We start from the raw sequence: 21,557 nt of genomic DNA, 5'->3' as shown, positions 1-21,557 counted from the left end.
TAGAACAGTCATTTGTCTGAACAGAGACAAATTCTAGTAACAGCAGCTTTTGAGCTTATACTCAGTAATAGCCTAAGGCATCTGGTCATCATCTTGTTTTCTCTTTGCTGGCTTATACAAAGTGGAAGCGGAGGGGAAAGAGGGCATGCAGCTTCTGATTCCACTGCCAGTAACCTCCAGTGGCTGGAGCACGAAGGAGAAGGTGTAGTAACATGTTTTGTGGGTGCATCCAGAGCAAGTGGCCTGGCACACCATGGCAGTCCTGGGAGAACAAAAGTAATACTAGGATCTCTGGCAATGGCATGGCAAGCAATCAAAGAAGAACCATAAATAATACTGTGGTCTAATAGGAAGAGGTTTTTCTGGAAAGAAGAACAGGAAGAGGTGCTTTAGAAGAGGAATGGGTTAATCTAACATAGTTTAGGTTAATAGTGTGGGGAGAGGAGAAAAAACATCTGAATGCACCTTTCTCTCTTCTAATTTACTCATCCACACAGTTCTGCTCCTGGAATTTCTCTTGACTCTTTCCTGAAATGGTCCTTAAAAAAGTAGCCAAAGAGCTCTGCAAAAACCTCTCTCCCTCACCTTGTTGCACATGCACGTTTTAATCCCTATTCTTCTCTTCAAGAGATTTTTTCAATACTGTTACACACTAGGTAAAACTGATATTGAGTGACAGGAACAAGATGGAAGTGATTAAGCCTCCTGAAAGGTGAAAAGAATGCTAACACATCAATTCTTTAAAAGTACTTTTTATTTAAGTGAATTAACTCAGGAGTTCCCTGCTGTACTGATATTAGTTGACCAGTCACATCCTCATCAATCCACGAAGTTAAAGAAAGTTTCAAGAAAATTCAGGTAACTTCACAGACTTTAAGGAATTTAGAACAGCTGGTTTTTAAAACATAGAGTGCTACTCGGGGAATTACACCATAGCTGATGTTCCTTTATACTATGCTATATTTTCAATCAGAGACAATATGTGAAATATTGATATTTATAGACAGTTCTCCATAAGTTTACCTATCTGATATTCAAACACCGCTACCAGGTAAATGCAGGCTCAAGACAGCGTCGTGTGTGTTTAGAAAGTCCTACGTTGTCTCAAAGTCTGAAGGTTATCTTTTTCTCCTCTCTCTCATTTCATCTCACATTAAAATGGTTCTGCTGTTCTTTACTTTTATTTGAAGGCTCTTGTCCGTTCAGAAGGACTCTTTAATTAAAATACTGAGGAGTACTGTAAGTCACCTCCTAACTACTGCAACTTCTCCTTCTGCTTTAATGATATCTGTATGTTATCCTTCCATTCAAATTAAAATGCGATGTGTTAGGGTGGGATAAAATTTTAAGAAAATGTGGAGTCCGTTCAGTATCAATGCTGTAAGACATGTTGTTATATTGTATTTCAGTGGTGCCCTATCTAGGAACCGTGATTGACACCTTGCTAAAAGGCCATCAGGGAAAAGCTATTGAGCACTTTACATTGTCTCTTCCCCTCTAACTCACTGATCTCTGAAACAATGTTTTTCATACGCAGAACTGTAGCAGAAAGAGGCTGAAGTTCAATGCAAGAAAAAAAAAAACAAGAGCAGGAGCGGGAGACACTATCCATACAGGGCTTGACTTTTGTTCCAGAGACTTTAGCTTTGGCAGCTGAAGATACGATCTCCCTCCAAGATGGAGGTTTTTTGGTAATACACCAGAGAGCGAACTGCAGCAGCTGGCACCACGTGTGCTCGTGCTGCTGGTTGGAGAGGCAGAGGTGAGGAAGACAGCCAGGACAGGAACATCTAAATCACTGCAATGACAGCAGCAGAGCTCTTGAGTCACTGCCTCGCAGCAGAACAAGGAGGAGTGGGAGAAGTCCCCTGGGGACTCCAGATCTTGGCTCCACAGAAGAAGCAAGCCAGACTGAAGAAGGCTACTTTTTAATCACCTTGCTATCTTCAGAACTCGGTAGCTTTCCAATGCCTTTTATGAGGAAAAATGAAAAACTCCTTTACAAAAATTACCTTATTCAACTTTCCAGAACACTGTCTGTGGCAGGTTTAAAGCAGAAGGAAGTGTTCTTAATCCACTGGACATCCTGAGCAAAGGGGAATAAACAAGACATGGGAGATCCCAGGAGTGGATTTCAAGGCTTTGGATTGCAGAGCTCCACACGAGGAGGACTCCGCTAAGAAGTCTTCTGCTAAACACCTGTAACAGACTGTGGGAACTATTAGCAATTACAAATAACTGATTCAGAAGCAAAAAGTAAAAAAGGAGCTCAAAACATCAAGGGAATAAGGTATTGAGACAGCAGCACAGTCCGATGACCATCTCCACTAACGGGGGAAGTGATCCTTCAATATTCCTTGGAACAGTTATATCAAGTCCCACACTAGAACAGTTTAACGCTCTTTGTCTACACAACATTACAATATAGCTGATGCAAAGCCAATAGATCCATGCCCTGCAGACCAAGTGGCTGATGTCTACTATTAGAAAAGGAAGGTCAAACAAAGTGTATCCGCCCCGATCAGCGAGACTGGTAAACTGGTAACAACGGACAAGGGGAAGGCTGAGGTACTCAACAACTTCTTTGCCTCAGTCTTCACAGGCAAGCTCTCTTCCCACACGTCTCAAGTGAAAATGAGCTGCAAGACAGGGACTGGGGGAGCAAAGTCCCTCCCACTGTAAGTGAGGATCAGGTTCATGACCACTTAGGGAACCTGAACCTACATAAGTCTATGGGACCTGATGCGATGCATTGCAGAGTCCTGAGGGAATTGGGTGATGTAGTTGCCAAGACACTCTACATGATATTTGAGAAGTCATGGCAGCCAGGTGAAGTCCCTTGTGACTGGAAAAAGGGAAACATCACATCCATTTTTAAAAAAGGTAGAAAGGAGGAGCCCGGGAACTACCGACCTGTCAGCCTCACCTCTGTGCCTGGGAAGATCACGGAACAGATCCTCCTAGAAGCTATGCTAAGGCACATGGAGGACAGGGAGGTGATATGAGACAGGCAGCATGGTCTGGTCAACCAGCACTGGTCAGAGCAACTCCCGGCATCAGTAAAGGCTGGGGGATGAAGGGATTGAGAGCAGCCCTGAGGAAAAGGACTCGGGGGTGCTGGTGGATGAGAGATTGGACATGAGCCAGCAATGTGCACTTGCAGCCCAGAAGGCCAATTGTATCCTGGAATGCATCAAAAGGAACGTGGCCAGAAGGTCGAGGGAAGTGATTCTGCCCCTCTGCTCTGCTCTGGTGAGACCCCACCTGTAATACTGCATCTTGGAGACCTTAGTACAGGAAAGACATGGACCTGTTGGAGAGGATCCAGAGGAGGCCAAAAATATGATCAGAGAGCTGGAGAACCTCTCCTATGGGGACTTTCAGTACTTAAAAGGGGCCTGTAAGAAAGATGAGGACAGACTTTAGCGTGGTCTGTTACGACAGGACAAGGAGTAACTGTTTTAAACTGAAAGAGGGGTGATTCAGTCTTGACATGAGGAAGAAATTTTTTACAGTTAGAGTGGTGAAATACTGGCCCAGGTTGCCCAGAGAGGTGGTAGATGCCCCATCCCTGGAAACATCTCAGGCCAGGCTGGATGGGGCTCTGAGCAATCCAATCAAGTTGAAGATGAACCTGCTCATTGCAGGGACGGTGGACTAGATGACCTTTAAATGTCCCTTCCAACCCAAACTATTCTATGATTTAGACAGAAGATCTTGTTCTCACTGGAAGAGAAAGCAGATCTCATCCAGAGGATTGATACTATAAGCAGATACTACCAAGAAACTGCGTAAAGCCAGAATCAGGAAAGCAGTAGCTCAATATTAATGTAACTGCAGATTCTAGGAGCACACGACAATCCATTGTCACAGGGCTCATAAGAGAGAAATGTTTTGAGACTAACCAAGAGGGGTCCTCCAAAACGCCATTGGCAGGCTAATGTAACGATGGTCTGGCCAAGTGCAAGCCAGGACACAGCAACAATAAGGAAGATATATAATAAACCAATTTCTCATGCAGAGCAAATGCCCACAAACTACTATATCCCTGAAGATATGCAGAAAAATAATTCAGGAGTGGAAGGGGCAAATGTTTGGGTGACTTGAGCTTCAACAAGTATAGTGGAACAGCTAATTAACTACCCATTAAACAGACAACATGAGGGTGTTAGTTAGGAAGTAATCTGTGTCAGGATCCCTAGTGTCCCAAGAATGCAGACCTATTAGCACCTACGTGAGACTTTTGATGCCCTCCCATAGCTCTAACTGCAGGGTTCTGCAAAGCTGGGGGTCTGCGGTTCACTGCTCCTCAGGGCCTCTCGGGAGCAGGCACCCGGGCTCAGGGAACAGCCTGTGTGCTGACAAAAGCAGGAGTGAGAAACCTGCAGCACAAATTAGTGTGCATTCTCTGTAACAGCACCTGACTCCAGACAGAGCGGCAGGCTGGTCTTCCCACTGGCTCCCTCTTGAATCAAATTTAAAACTTTCTGTTCTCATGCTTAAAACTCTACATAATTATTTCCCTTTCCCCATGCTCCCTGCCCTGACAGCACCAAATCAATTCTCCTGAGAAAGCAGGTGTGCTGCAAGTCAGCCCATCCTCAGTGTGGATGTGTTGATTGATACACTCGCCTTTTCCCTTAAACAACCCAGTGCTTTTTGAAGCATTATCACCTTTCTCTGATCCAGATCACTCGTTCACTGCATTTAAGCTTTCTTAAAAGTCCATAATATTTTTTATAGGCAACAGACAGAAATTAGCTGCACAGAAGAAAATTGTTTGTGGCGTTTTTACAGTACCTGTATTAAGCTGAAATAATGATATAAACACATCACTATTGCCATTCGCTTACTCTCTATTTGGTAATTTGCTTGTTCAATTACATGTATAGCTAAACTGTGGAGTTTAGGAGTAATTTTAGGTTTTGATGGAGCAGTCAGCACCCTTTTGGACGAAAAAAAAAATAAACAACCTAAATGTTCCAGTTAACTGATGAGTTTATATACTTCAATATAAAGCGAGAAGATTTAAAATAGGAAAATAAGAAAATACAATACTTTACAAACATATTAATGTATACATTTATTTAATGTACTTCAAGACTACCATTGTGGTGAACAAGAGGCTCTATATACATGACATATCAGTTATCAAAATGGCATTTCTGGAGTTTGTGAGGTGGTCAAAAAAGCACAGATAAGAACGTACAACAGTCAAATCTGCAAACTTCTGTTCAAAAGTTCAAGAGAACTAATTCTTAGCAGTACTGCTAAATGTCGTTCATTACAAAGAATCTCTTACCGGATCTAGGTTCTTAAAAAGAAGAATGTCCTTGCACGCCTCCTGCAGTCTGTTTCTTTGATCATCTGTTTTAGGGTGAATAATCTGAGGAGCATAATAGAAAAACCTTTAAAGTGGTTATCACGTAGCAGCATTAGGTGAAGGACTGAGCTAATTCAGCTAAGCATTTTAGACAATATTTTGGCCAAGCTTCATAACACTTTGATTTCAAAACCTTCAGGATTTGAATGAACACTCAACGATAACATTAAATCACCATAGTGTTAGCAAATGAAGCGCTGCTGTATTTAAGCTAACAAGATCTTTACATTTGTAGAATCCAGTTCATTTCTGCAAGCCATTCTGGATACCTTGATCTGAACTATTGCTGCATAAACTATTTCTCCACTACTCTCTAATCAAATTTGGAGCATGCATGTTTTACAAAAAGCACCACTGTTACATTTAGCCCTTTGCCATGACTACTTCCCAAAGACTATTTTGTGAAATAATATCTACGTTAAACCTATATCAGAAGTTCCGCAAAGTAAACAACAAACTTGGCACTATCTGAGTGAGCCAGAGATTTACTAAATTACCAGTGTCTGCTTAATGGATCAATCAAGTTGTTCCTTCAACTCACATGCTTAAAAAGGTATGCCAGGTTTCAAAGCTGTGATACTGTAGGATAACCTTTTTGAAAGTTTTACAAGTCAGAAATTAGGTAGAATATAAACATTTAAATTTGTCGTAAAAGTCATACTTATGCTATTTCATATTAAAGCTAAGTAAATGCCTTTAAAAGGGTGACATAAGTTAAAAAACTAAATATAGTTCAGTACTTATTGCACTGTACATCTGAAAATCTTAGTGATTTTATAATTTACCTTTTTTCTGCCTTATGAAAAATACTAGAATATTGAGGAAACCACTTCAAGGTTATGAGGACACCAAGTAAGTACTTTTAGGAGCAGGTGCTCTCTGGGCAAATATAATTGCACAGAAATTTTTCCTTAACAGACCATATATCAAAGGTGTGGTAATTTTGAATAATACTCACGTCAGGTTCTACAGAGGTGACTATTACAGAGAATGTTTAAATGTTCCCTTAGCATGACAACCCAAAAGATTATTTAAAGTACATTATAATAAGGATGCTTTTAGAAAGGAATGGTAAAGCTGGTTACATTTTTCTTCCTAAATTGGATGCCTGAGAACTAAAAAAATGAGTATTTGAATCAAAGTATTAAATACCCTAGATTCTGCGTCGTCCTCTTCCTCATCAGGATTGTAAGCTTCTGCACACACTGAAATAAAAGAAGTATAATCTTAATTCAAAGTACAATAATGTTTCACAAAATTTACACAACAGAAATGCATTGTGTGGCACAGGAATAATACACAGTAATGTAACACACTCAATGGAGAACCACAGAAGATACTGCTGACAGGGTCCGTAGCAGGTCATCTCCAATATGCGGGTGAAACAAAGCTACACTTGTATCGGTTCGGACAGTTTTCTGTATTTTAAAGGACCTCTAATCTTCCACCTAACCTGTTCTAAGTGATCTTATCTTACTATTTTTTTTTCCTCCTGATGGCTAAACATCCTTTCTTGTTAGAATTTAAGTTTTCCACACTGGAGGCAGAAATCCTTCATCTGTGTAAGTTCAAGGTGATCTGGGGGCTGTTGGTGGGGGTTTTTTTGGCATTTTTTGTTGTTGTTTTGGTTGTGGTTTTTTAATTGGTTTTGCGTTTTGTTTGGTTTAATTTGTGGTTTTTGGTGTGTTTTGTTTTTTTTCTTTGGTTGGGTACTTTTTTTTGTTTTCCATACTGGAAAACTTTTCTCTCCTACCTATATTTTACTTTTTAAGGTAAATAATACTGGTTCTTCATTTTTTTCCACACAAGTCATGTTTTTCAGCTGTCTAACTATCCCCATTGCCATTCTCTGAAGTCCCTCCAATTAGCACTATCATTATTGACATGTGATGCTTAAAACTGGACCCAGTATTTGAGCAGAGTACTGAGTACGACAGATGAATTATTCCACACATTTTGCAAGCTATATGTCTTTTTCATCCATCCACACCTTTTTCACAATAGCTTATGTTTACTCATGTAATCTTAATGACTTATGTATCATTTTCAAAACCCACTGGTTACCTAGCTGTCCTGTGTCCTGTATATGGCTATTCTGCCCAAGCGTAGCACTACGCACTTGCACCTATTAAATATTAATGTTACCTTATTCCCAAAGCCATTCCTCCAACATGCCAAGATCATTTTCAATTCTAGCCTTGTTCTCCAGCACCCTTCCAATCCACTCTCAATTTTGTGACAATTGCAAATTTAATAAGCATATTCTCTAATACATAATCCAGATTATTACTAAAGAAGTACAACAATCTCTAAAATAAACTCTTGTGGAATACACACATGGCAGTGAAACAGCAGCAGCTGCTTGGAGGTTACCTTATCCACCCAGTTTTGCAGCTGTGTCCCACGCAACTTACTTTAAGACACTGCTTGATGCTCCCGAGCTTGTTTATCAGGGAGTTTTGTGAGACAGCATTCAAAACTTACTTAAAATGAAAATGTAGGACATCTGCTTCTTTTCTTTTATCCACAAATTTTAATCTCTTGTTATCAGGTATTTGATAGTTCCAACAAACCCATGCTGATTACTGTTTGTTGCTTTCCTCCAGGTACTTACAAAACGTTTGAATATTTGTCTATAATTTCTTCAGGAACAAAACTGATTTGTAAATCTGTGATAAGCCTCTTCTCTCCATAGCTCCGCCACTATTTTAAGGCTTTTCTATTTTTTCACACTCTCTCATTTTTCTTCTTCAGATTCTCAATGGTAAACGCTAACAGGGCTGAGACTGATTTAGCCAGTTCTTCCAGGTTCCAAGTATAACGTGTCTCAGGCACAGCTAACCAGGGAACACCTAACAGGTTAAGTACTCTCTGATGTGTCCTTTCTCTATTCTAGGCTGAGTTTTCCATATGCTCTTACTACCACTAGTGAAGACTGATGTGCTTCTGTTAAGCAGCAGAGCAACACCTTCCTGGAACATGCTCTCACCAGAAATATACTTCCAGAACAATTTCTGTTACTCTTCATGTTCATTCTTGTACACAGACTTTTCTTGTTCACATTTTTTGGCCTTGGCCTCTTTGATTTCCGCCCCCACCCCCCCCCCCCCATCTTTTGCTATTATTTTGCACTTGTTCTGAATAATCCAACCTAGTTTTAATTTTCTACGTGCTTCCTTCTTGTACTTGATATAAATAAGTTGCTTATGTTTTAGACAGATTTATTTTCCTATGCTTTTTGTCCTTCTCCTGTGCTGCCTCAATTTGCATTTTTTCTCTTTAAGGAACAACCGATTCCTTCAACAACTTTTCTCCAGACTCTTTTCCAAAGAGATTATGCCCACAGTCCTCTCATACCCCCTTGAAACTTGTTCTGATTCTTTTACTCAGCCACTTTCCCCTCTCAAAATCTGTAAGCTCTGTTATGCCAGGGTTATTACTCAAGCCACCTTTTCTCTCCCTATTCTTGAACAATTTCTCCCTTAGAGTTGGTATTGAATAGAATAGCTTCCCCTTCAATTGCTTTTCCCACCATCTCAAAATTTGGTGCTAAGCGCATTGCAAAACATGTTGGGCAGCTGGTATTCTCCTTTATTGGTTTCCAACAGATGATTGATTGATTGATTAATTGAAATCTCCCATCATCACCATCCCCTGTACTCTGCCAATAAAAATCCCCACCTACCTGATCCGTTTGGTGGTCTGTGCAATGCCTGTGTAACGATGGAGCCCACAAGTTCTTCCCCTTTAGTATTACTCACAGAGCACCAGAATGTCCAACCCCTCCTACAGCAGGGTCACTGCACAAGTGTCTGAACCCGATACACAACAGAAAAAGCCTCATCCTCCTCCCTGTCCTCCCACGTGTCTTTGCTGTGCTGGTTCAGTCACATTGTCACTCATGGATCAAGATTCCAGGTCCTCTTGTTTATTCCCCACATTTCCTATGTTATTATACAAACAAACTCTAAAGTAGTGACCAGCTAGACCCATTAATGTCCTCATTATCCCACCCAATTACAGAATCACAGAATGTTAGGGATTGGAAGGAACCTCAAAAGATCATCTAGTCCAATCCCCCTGGATCATTAAGATGATTTAATGGCAAAACATATCATTGCACATATTATGCAGAGTCCCAAAGAAGCCTTGGTCCTCACCATATGAGGCACCTGGAAAACACTAAAATATCAACTTTATAAAACTTGGCATCTTCAGAAAAAGACACTTGATAGAAGTCCCTCTGGAACTGACCAAAAGATTCCTACCAAGTTTACTAGGAACTGGATTTGGTCCCAAATAATTACAAATGCCCACAAAAGGAAGTCTGCAATCTGTTGAACAACTATAATATTTTACCTCTACATAAACAGAATGTTCCTACCAACTGTTTTGTGGTACTATAGTTACTTCAGTCTTCTCTGAAATAAACTTTAGGAGATTTTATTTAAATAGCAACAACAATAACACAGCAAGTAAGCACCATGGCCCATCATACTGTAAATCTCTACTTTGAGTTGGTATCAGTCTCTGCGCCCAAGTGCATGTATGTACATGGGAGTCAACAAATCCATATTACAGTACAGTGTGCTGCTGGGGGTACGAATAGTCCGTCTCAGCCTGAGGTACAGTTACATCCTGTCCTCGCCCCCGATAAAACCTCTACATGAAAAAAATTACACAAAACAGGAAATTAATTTAATAGCTTTGACGTTTTCATCCCAGAATTGACAGGTCTCAGAAAGCCTGGCTGAACATTTAACAGCCTGCCAGACCACATGAAATAAACTGAATTTAGCCTCATACGTGCCCACCCTGAATCACGTTATCAGTCCCTTTCACAGAGCCCAAAGCAGGATCAGTTCAGAAACAGAGCGTGTTCCTGAGGTGTCTGTGTCATCTGGTGTCTCTGCTCCAACTTCACCCTTCTCTGCTAGAAGCTCATTTCAAGTCAGTCTCAGTGACTATTATCAGCAGGTGCCTTCAATAAATACTTCTTCTTTATCACTGATTATGGACAATATATTTAAGAACTGCAGTTTCTCCTGGCTACTGCCTTTCTGTCCAAATTTTAAAATGATTTATTCTTATCATCTGTGATGAGAAGCTTACTCTTCTGGTTACAATTCTGTACTTTGCCTTGGCTTATCTTTTTGCCATAATCACAGATGGATGCAATTTTCATTTGGGCCACAAATATTATACCAGTCTGTGGCTCTGTGTTTTAAATATGGAATTTCCTTCCCTTCCTTGCTTACTGCAGCGGTCTGTCCTGCAGACTTTATAGTCCAGTAACATTAATTGCTAAGTGTGCAGCAATAGATGTGTCAGGGAAAAACTTGATAGGTTTTACTTCTGTTCTTGAAATACAGTTTCTGACATTACTACGGCCGACTGAATTTCATGACATGAACGCTGGTGGTTTCACACATGAGAATCCTAATGACATAAAACATCTAAAACTAAGATGCCTCTTATGTATAGAACCATATCTGCAGAAGTCACCTGGATTCCAATTAAAGTCAACGGAGAGAAACGGGCACATGTACAAAATGATTCACCTGACCTGTATTACATGTCCAGATTAAGATGAGATTAATCTAAAATGTGGGTCATTGGCTGAGATAAACCCTTTCCCTCTTGAAATGAGTCCTGTTAGTTACAACAACCTGCAAGACTGGTTTCCGCACTTCTCCATTTAGTTCATATTTCTTGGAAAACAAAGAAATTCATCATTTGATGATGATGGCGGGTTGCTCATGCAATAGCAGAAATTCTTTATTCTTTTTGTGTATTCCAGGGAGACAGTCTGTGCTCCCCATTCCTTTTGTCTAAGGCTTGACTGGCACCATGTACATTAATTATTTTGAACCATTCTATGATTCCGTAAGTGCACTGCTGGTGGCTGCAACGCTCATAGTGTTCAGTATTTTATTTTTCTATCTGTCCAGCTCACTCCACACTCCTGACATAGCACAGTACATGGTGACTTCCTCATGCTCAAACGCCCTGCCACATTTTGCTACATGTTGCTGCTGAATGCAATACTCACATCATTGCTCAAAACGTAGTCCTAATACCATTCTTAGGGACCTATTTAATCCCATGCATAATTATGGTATTGAAAAAGAGTGATACAAACACCGTACATATTGCTCCACTGGTTGCCAAGCTCAACTAAGTGAAACTATTCTTATTGAGTTTTTCCAGCTGATGGTTACATTTCACATATAATTTCCCAAGATGGACACAAACAAGCCCAAATTTGTAAGAAAAGTCTGAATTGTCAAATGGCAGTGCATTATTAAAATACACGTGCTGAAAACTGCACACAACTCCAGATGGAGTGCTTTGTCAGCAAGAAGAGGTAAGCTTTTATAATTTCTAACTCATCACTCCAAGTAAAGTCAATTTTCTGGTTTTCAGCTAGTAAATATGTTTTATATTCAAAACCAGAAATACAGTCACTTCAGATATGAATGAATTCTAAAATGAAAATTAACATACAGTTAGTAATTGTCAGATCACCAAAAATGTAAGTCATGCTCTATCTATTCCCTTGATGCATCAGGAAATAAGAAGCTATCAATAACGAAATGAATGAAAATCCATATATAGTCATAAAATAATGTATTATACTCAAAACATGGCTGGAAAAAAAATCAGTATGTGTGTACCTTTTCTAAAATACAGAACCTTCAAGTCATAAAGCAAAAAAAGAGCTGTGGAGACATTTCTTCATCCCATTCAGGACAAATCAAGAGCACAGTTTTTTGCCAGCAGGACTAATCCGGCTGGAGCATGAAAATCAACCACCTCCAAGCCCTGCAGCTCCGCCAGCATGCCACATGTTCCAAACAACATCCCTAACCACGACAGCTATGCCTATTTTCAACATCTCACCAATTCTTACCACTACGGGATGAACTGGTAAGAGAGCCCTGCACCCCAAAATCCCAAAAGTGTAAGTAGTTTTTCTTTAAACAAAAGCAACCCTGTGTGATGGCAGCAATTAGAAATAACTGGTCATGGTCTCTGATGCTTACAACTACCAAGTCTCATAATATTTCTAGACCTGGTTGTGACAGGATCACATGGAAGATGAGATTGAAGAGCTCTAAGTAAACTTAAGGACTGAAGAACAACCCAGAAATGGAGATCAGCTTTCCCCTCTATCTGAGCACACAAAGAGATGAGAAAAAAATTATCTGATTCCACGCAGCTCTGCTGCTGAGATCCATTTGTGCAAAACTCTGAGACTATTTCAAGGAGTTAAGTTTACTTCAAATATAAGCTAGTTTGGAACAAAGCATGATCGCTGGGGCTATCATTTCCCATGATACTGTCAAAAAGAAAGCATCTGTGAAACGCCTACGCCTGATAGGGTCACTAAACTGAAACTTTATTTAAGCGTTATTAGGCAAATTAATACACAGAATGTCTGATAGCTTGCAATTCTGTGTTATTACTATATTAGACATAGAACATTACAAATGCTATCCAAACTGGAATAAAGTATGTATGCTCAGGGAAAAAAAAGGTCTGGCAATCACACAGACATGAATATTCTTGAGATTTCCTCAGATGCAACAAACCCAAAATTGAAGAAATTCTCCTCTAATCTACCAGATTTATGGGGTAGCGACTTTTGAGTGGTCCACTACCTCACATAAATGACTAAGTGCTCAGGACACCAGCCTAAAAATCCAAAACTGAATAAAATCCAGGCAGCTTGTTTCCTCTTAATTATCTGGAAGGTGGCCTACAGTTCATCAGGTGGGGGCTGACTGAATCAGTCTTGGGAGCACAGCCAAGACAGTCTGTTTCAAGATCAGCTGCTCATGAAGGACAGTTATCCCCTCTGGCTTTCAGCATATAGACTGAAATTGTCCAAAGGTTGCCTGATAGTCACGAACACGTACCAAATACTGAGTTTGTGCTCAGCTACGCAGCTTAATGCCAGAACCTTTTCCTGGAGTTGGAAGACTTTGCCCAGCCTGCACTACGTGCTTGCAAGAAATCAAACACTCCCACAATCAACTTTTACGCAGCATTTTCTCTTGTCCATCTGCTACCAATGCTATTTCTAATTAGTCAAACTTCAAGATATTTCCTCCAGCATTTCTGAGTAACGTGAAGAGCCTAATATAACATGTAGCATCTTGAATGAGGTCCGTGCCAACAGTGAGTCACAGAACCTTCCAATGATTCCCCATTCAAGAGTGCACATGAGGTTTATTCATATTTCACCCATCCTCACTCTGAAGCAGGGATTTCATCAAGATGGTACTGAACACTATGAAAGCCTATTTGAAGAAACATGATTGCCCACACAAGACATTTTTGGATAACTTTATCCCAAGTGATTTATTCACATGTGGGCACATGTTATTTGGTATTTAACAGTGAAAATTGCGACGTGTTAGACAGCAGTAACCTCCTGTACTCCAGAGGTCAAAGCATGCTGCATCGCAGCCAGCGCGTTCCTCGCTGGGTCAGAGATGTACACTCTTCCCTGAAATCACAGCGGTGTGAATCGCTAAATAGGCTTCTCCACAGAAACAGTGTGTTCCAACTTCACCGCAAGGAGCTGAAAAGACTTCCCTGTTTTTTAAATAGGGAAGCAGAAAGAGGCTTTAACAGAATTTCCCTAAGGACTTACATAGTACTTAGTCCTTTTTCTAGTCCTATTTCAGTTCTTTCTATAATTGTGTAATTTGTCAAGATGGAGCTAAAAAAAACCAACCAGGCTTCTGGCTGATGGTAGGAGACAGTTTTACTTGGCTTCTCAGGACATGCTTGACTTCATCTGGCTGGCTGGCGAAAACCAGCACAAACACACATTACAGTGTCCAGAACACTACAGGTAGCTATCAAACAATAAAATAATTACAAAAGTAAAATGCACTTCCACTAAAAGAGTTTGCCAGTATATACCACATACTATACTACCTACTCTATAAGCTTACCCAATATAGCATATGGAGTAGCATAACATATAGCAACATACTGTACTCTGATGTTGACTTGTGTAACCTTCTGTTCTCATTCTCATAGGAGTCCAAGCAGCTCACAATGCTACAGTGTGTTTTTTGGGACATATCTGAAATATGCACAAATATTTGACCAAGTCTGAGCAGACACAGTGCTCTTTGCATACATTTCCACTTTATATTTGCTAATACTACAAGATAAAAACAGAACTGCCCCCAGCTCTTCCTCCCATATTTAGTACTTCACGGCCATCAACTACAGCTTTTTTTCTTATTGAAAAGACAGCATCAGAAAGATTTCAGAGGGTGTACATTGTTTTCCCACTAGAAAACTCATCCTTACATAGAAAGTGAGTAAAGATAAATTGCAGCTATTAAGAAAACATATTCTGAACAATGCAACCTAATCTTTTTGCCTATTTTGTATGTGCTCTTTACAATCAGATTTAATTATTTTACGTCAAAATACTTTTCAGTATTCTGAATACATCTCAAATACCAAACAGCTTTGAAACCTGATTTGCTACAAACATTTTAAAAATTGAAGCTACAACTGTTCATCTCCAGAGCCTGCAACCTGAGATGTACATATTTGCATTTTTAAACTAGTAACATAGTAGTACAGTTTAAAGAAACTATAAACAATGCAATAAACTACAACAGCAGCTTGTTCTTACCCAAAATGAATTACCTGTCTAGTCTGAGTGTGTTTGTAATTTATACTGTACGTCACGTCAGGTTTCATATAATACAGCCAAAAATTATAAAAGAGTTGCCGTTGATTTTTACTAAACTATGTAAACTTCAATAAGAAACTATTTAGATGAGTTCTAATACATTTGAAGACACATTAAAGTCGTCAATAGCATATTTAGCCACTTCTTGAAAAACGACCATAGCCAAATTTTTCAAACTTTATGGAAAATTATACATATTGACTACCATAAAGAGGAAACATAAATAGACATTTGAATTAATTTATTACCCATTAATCTCTTTTAGTCTCTCCTTTGGTTTGTCCACTCATGTATTGCCCTCAATCTTGCATAATATCTGAAAAAGGAGGCATTAGTTTTGGTTGTTAAATGAAATATGTGTATTTGGGGCTTAATTATTAAAAATAATTATTTTTAATGATGGGCTAAATATGAAATATGTGTGCAGAAAGACACCACTGAACTTACAAACCTAGCAGAGTAAGACATGGAACTATTAATTCAACAGAACAAAAAAAAAAAAGAAAGAATATGGGAGAAAAATAGAAAAATACAAGTAGTGAGAAATGCCAGATAAGGAAGTACTCGAATTTTGGAGTTTGAGAAAACTTTGAAGGTGAGATGTAAGAATGAGAAGAATGAGTCAGACATAAAACAGGGTGGGTACAAAGAACCGGGAATTATTTGCACCAAAAAAAAAAAAAAAAAGAGAAAATGCTAAAATCATAAAAGTAAATAAGCGTATTGGGTTTGTGTGGTCAGGTTTTAATAGTGGGGGGGGCTACAGGGATGGCTTCTGTAAGAAGATGCCAGAAGCTTCTCCCATGTCCGATAGATCCAATGCCAGCCGGCTGCAAGATGGACCTGCCGCTGGCCAAGGCTGAGCCATCAGCAATGGTGGTAGCACCTCTGGGATAATGTATTTAAGAAGGGGGGAAAAAAACCTGCTGGGAAAGGCAGCAGCCAGAAGAGAGGAATGAAGATATGTGAGAGCAGCAACTCTGCAGCCACCAAGGCCAGTGAAGAAGGAGGGGAGAAGGTGCTCCAGGCTGTGCAGCAGGGATTCCCCTGCAGCCCGCGGTGCAGCCCATGGTGAGGCCGGCTGTCACCCTGCAGCCCTTGGAGGTCCACGGCGGAGCAGATTTCCACCTGCAGCCTGTGGGGGCCCCACGTCAGAGCAGGTGGATGCCCAAAGGAGGCTGTGACCCCATGGGAAGCCCACGCTGGAGCGGGGTCCTGGCAGGACCTCTGACCCTGTGGAGAGAGGAGCCCGGGCTGGAGCAGGTTTGCTGGCAGGACTTGTGACCCCAGGGGGACCCAGGCTGGAGCAGGCTGCTCCTGAAGGGCTGCACTCTGTGGAAGGGACTCCACGCTGGAGCAGCTCATGAAGAACTGCAGCCCATGGGATGGACTCACACTGGAGAAGTTCTGTCACGGCAAGGACCCCACGCTGGAGCAGGGGAAGAGTGTGGGAAGGAAGGAACAGCAGAGACAACGTGTGATGAACTGACCACAATCATCTCCCTGTGCCATTCTGGGGGAGGAGGTAGAAAAAATTGGGAATAAAGTTAAAACCAAGAAGAAAGGAGGGGTGTGAGGAACATGCTTTTAAGATCTGGTTTTATTTCTCATTTTCCTACTCTGATTTGATTTGTAATAAGTCCATTTCCCCAAGTCGAGTCTGTTTTGCCTGTGAAGGTAATTGCTGAGTGATCTCTTCCTGTCCTTATCTTGAACCACAAGACTTTCCTTATATTTTCTTTCTCCCTGTCCAGCTGAGGAGGGGAGCGGCAGAGCAGCTTTGGTGGGCACCTGGTGTCCAGCCAGGGTCAACCCACCACAATAAGGTAAGTAAGGACATACAGAAGGGGAAGAGGCGAAAGATGCTCTTCTCCAAGGCACTAACATTCTGGAGAAGAAGGGGAAGCACCTATGCTGTGTAAAGGAGCATTTGGAAAAGTAGGAGTAGAACCCAGAAAAGCATTGAGAAACACAGAATTCAAGAGAGGAAAACAAACAGCAGAACTGAGGTCTGCCAGCAGGTCACCAAGTAAAACAGCTGAGCACCACTCTGATTTAACTGGACTAGAACAGGGAGAAGGGAGAGGGACCAGTGTTACAGATCTGCAAAGAGTAACAAAGGCTAACGAAACAAAAAGGTGGCTATTTTATAGAACCGCATATTTTTGGTTACTTTATATGCCAGTGTTTTAAAGACTAACACAAGATCTTGATAGCTAAAGGAAGGATGTAGTAAGAAAGAAAATGGTTATGAGTGACACACGAAGAAAATAATCACTGATAACTGGATATGTAGAGATAAAAAAGCATTCAAGAAAACAGAAAAAAATGTAGATTAAGGGCAGACAAGAGAAGGTGACCTCCAAGCCAAAGACTCATGCAAAGAGTGACTGCAGGGAGGTGAGGGACAAAATCCAAACTCTGACAAGCTCAGTGTCCTGGCCGTGGACTGATTTGCCCAAGACGAGAAAGGTGAGAAATCTGCCAATAGCAGTATGATCGATCATTGAGCACGATGAGGAAGGTACAGATAATACTAAATCCAGAATACTCCTAGGAGTATTTGGAATGGCATCTAATTAAGTCGTCATTACAAGAGTCCCTCAGAGGCACGTGTCACAACCAGTGTTCCAATGTACAGGGTAGACTTGGTCTAGGCAGCTAAGGGAGTGCAAAATTCAATCTCAACAGGCTTCACAGAAAACCCTGCATCTGTACAAGATTCAGAATAGCAAACTGAGGACAGGCACCTAAAAAAAGAGGCGGAGTCATCCTTTTAAAAGAATGGTTGCTATAGCAAATTTACCTTTGCTTTTCACAGCTGTGGGACCAAGGGAAGGAAGCCTGAACCCATTTTCAGAAATGCCCTACATTCTACATTACAAAATACTCTGTAATGAGATGCTCTTCCTTCCTCCTGGGCCCAGGCTGTTCAGCAAAATGAAATGCAGTAATAAGCTAAAGGAGCTTATCTCCTGGAATTTTAGCATGCTGATTTTAGGTGTGTTGGCTTTGACTGAATGGGTAAGCCACGCTCACATAATCCTCTATATAAGAAATATGATAAACCAAATTTACTAAACAGGTTCCAGATAAAACAGGAAGACAGGTAGACAAAAAACATTATGGAAAATATTTCTGCCAAGTTTTGAAAACGTTGATTTTGAACATCTGGTTTCTCAACAATTCCAGAAAATCCCTTTAAGTCTTTTTGCTGACAGGATTCTCTTTAGATAGCCAAAGGAAGTTTAGAAGACAAATCATGACTATGAAATAAGCTGGTTTACTTTTTCATAGTCAAAATATAAGCTGTAGTTATGAAATAATACTGGTACGACACACTAAGGTAAAGAAGCAAGCATCCAACATAGCAATCATTCACCTACATTCGTAATGGTGCAGACAACGATAACAAGCCAAAAGATGAACTACAAATATTATCCTTCGAAGAAGTGGGACTGTAATCACCCTGAGAACACAGATTACAACATTTATATTCCCTAATAATAGAAGTTGTCCATAATTGTGTGGCTACTTACCACTCAGAACAAGAAAGAAGGCATCATCACAGAACTAGTTAATCTTTTTTCTAAAAAAAACCCCCACCAACTCCACTCATTCAGCTAACGAGCTGTTACTATTTGGAACTAATATTCTCAGAAAGTCCTTAGCCAAAGGTAAATGCAGACAGTGTACTCAACTGAAAAATCACATCTTTATTCCCAGCTTTCTAAACACCCTCCACCCCTCCCACACATACACATTTGGTGCCATTATGAACTAAATACTACTGTATTCAAGAGACTAAATGGGTGAACACAAAACCTGATGCGAATCTAGCTTTTTCCTGCATATTGTAAAACCAGTTTTATTTCTTCTTCTACCTATGGATCTTCCAGATTTCCACAGTGTTTTGCTCCCTCTTGTTTTATACTATTATAAGAGGATGCAGAAAGGCTGGATAAGGTGTTATCAACACATGTAGGACACTCCAAGTTGTATCACTCTTTCATGCTGGTCGTCACCACTTAACTCTGTTTTCTCAGTACTTACTTGAAACCACATTACACTTGAAGATAAGCTGGCTAAGGTTGAACCCAGGAAAACTGACATAAAGTATGCAGGAGAAGACCATTGTGGAACACCTGGCAACATGACCTCAAACAGCCTCAGACTGTGGAGACGGTTGTTTTGGACTTCCCAGTCCACTCCACACCCAAACAGCCGGGATGGCAAAAGCATGCTCGCCCACCTGCGGCTGACCAAGAAAGACTTTGCTCTTTCCACTTAATGAGGGACCAAAGTGATCCATGCATGAATGGCCTCCAGACTTCTGCAACAAATCTCCAATAATTATGTTGCACTATCTTGGAAAAAGCTGACCACATCTCCACAACCATTTGCTGCTGTATTCCAGTCCCTGTTCCAGTACTCCCCATTTTCCTCAGAGTTCCTCATTTTACACAAACCTCAACTCGTAGTCTCTTACCCTCATATGCAGGACCTCCACTGTGAGCAGCTCTTGCGTTCCCCTGCACAACCACAACCTTGCACTGTTTCAGCAGAAAATGCAACTGTCCGACAACAGGAGAAAGCTCACGAGTGCAAATGCAGCAACGCTCTCAGCAACTGAATCCACAACAGAAAACGTCAGAACAAAAGTGGACTTGCCATTTTGAAAACTAAACATAAAATTCATGCTTCTAACTCTACTTCCTCTTGATCAGCTATACATGCAAATCAGATCCAGACTTCCACGGAAATAATATACATATGAAATTATTCTTACTGAAAGGGTGGAAAGATTTTTATTTATATTTTTACTTCATGAGAGGACAGATAGCAACACATACCTGCTCTGTAAACTACAATTCCTTCAAATTTGGAGGGGAAAAAAATAAAATCCTAACCTGAGCTAGTTACCTTACATTTACTGAAACCTATACCCTAGGAAATCACGTATTCCAGGTGACCACTTTTCAGAAAAGCTCCTAGAATTGCGGCACAAGTTGAACAGTTAACATCTCACTTTGGGGGTGCTAGAATTCAGGCTTACAGTTCAGTCGTTTTTTCCCATGAAAGGAAGTACCTACAGATGCTCTTCAGCAACAACTCTGTTAAATATCAAAAAAGAATAAATGAATGCTTAGGGTAAGACAGAGCGGCATCTAGCTTCTTCAGCCAAAACAGTCATTTGTAACAGAATGTTCTTTTAGACGTAAAACTTAGAGGGAATAATCAAGGCCACAGAGAAAGCTGAAGAAACCCCAAGGAAATGGTATTCCTTTACAAATATCCTGTGTCTAAGCAGCAGTGCTAAAGAACTTCTTGATTTAATTTATATACAATTCCCTTGACACTTCTAGAAATGTCAAGTTTAATTATTAAGTAATAATTCAGTGTAAAAGTTACCAAGATAACAAAAATATTCTAGTTGAAGGAACCAGACCATTTGCTGACTGAGGTACCCACTGCTGATATATTAAATAAAACTATTCTAATTCTAAACAAATAGAAAACAATAAAAAGTAATACAAATTAAAAGCTACAAGTCTTAAAAATAAACAGTGGCAGGCTTGGAATACGACGAGCAGCAGCCACCTTCAGTATGCTGGGGAAGACTGCAGGGACTGCAGACAGCCAAATGCATAAAACACAAATGCTATCGATTGTAGCCCTGAGCATGTTAGTGGTGTTTATGTCCCAATGCCCATAACAGATTAAAGAGACCAAAGTTAATTACTGTTTCATGGTAAATAAACTTCTGCTTCTGTGTAGTTCATTTGAAATTATTATTTTGCAGATAGTGCCTTTAATTTAACCACAGGAGCCTCACCTAAGGCTCTCCACCCTGACAAAAACACAGAAAGAAGCAAAAGGAGAAAATGTTCAATGTATCCAATGTAGCCTGTAAATTTTTGAAGGAAACCAGAACATTACCCTGGTGACTGAAAAAAGAGAAGCCATCACATGACAGATTCTTAACAAATGTTAGCATCTTCCTATCCATGCCAGAACTCTGAAACCGGGATGTCCCAGTGAAAACAGCAGCTGCCAGGAACCTTACGTCCACAGCTACACACCTAGAGTACCTCAAAGAGATGTTCTGGAAGCAATTTTGGCTTCAGCAAGGAGTCTTGTTAGTCAGAGAAAGCTGGACAAAGACAATGCAAGATCTTAATAAGCTGTCATCTTTCAGAACAAACAGAATCTGATAAATGACAAGTCGGAATCACAATAATGAAAATAAGCACACACATTCCACCCCCCACCCCCCAGACTACCAAGCATTTCACTTCACCAAGAATGAATTAGCTGTATCAAAGCATAGAAAGTCCACATTCGTAAAAATATGGTATTTCCTCAGCAATTCTACAGGCAGTAAAATGGCAAAAGACAGCATTTCTCCTAAGAAAGTCAACTGATTTCAGACTGACCTTATTA

General features: G+C 40.4%; 1 protein-coding gene across 1 annotated transcript in view; it reads right to left on the bottom strand.

Moving 5' to 3' along the window:
• PRKAR2B (protein kinase cAMP-dependent type II regulatory subunit beta) overlaps positions 1-21,557 on the bottom strand; it is an 87,502-nt gene that overhangs the window by 15,833 nt on the left and 50,112 nt on the right. Inside the window, exons 3-4 of the mRNA XM_065640414.1 lie at positions 6,536-6,588; positions 5,303-5,386 (exon numbers count right to left, since the gene is read on the bottom strand). Coding sequence (XP_065496486.1) covers positions 5,303-5,386; positions 6,536-6,588 — 137 coding nt within the window. The remainder of the gene's footprint in view (positions 1-5,302; positions 5,387-6,535; positions 6,589-21,557) is intronic.

Source organism: Caloenas nicobarica, chromosome 1 (genome assembly GCF_036013445.1).
Source record: "Caloenas nicobarica isolate bCalNic1 chromosome 1, bCalNic1.hap1, whole genome shotgun sequence".
Taxonomy (NCBI): Eukaryota; Metazoa; Chordata; class Aves; order Columbiformes; family Columbidae; genus Caloenas; species Caloenas nicobarica.
Note: the sequence above shows the minus strand (reverse complement) of the source record. Positions and strands in the feature narration are given on the sequence as shown.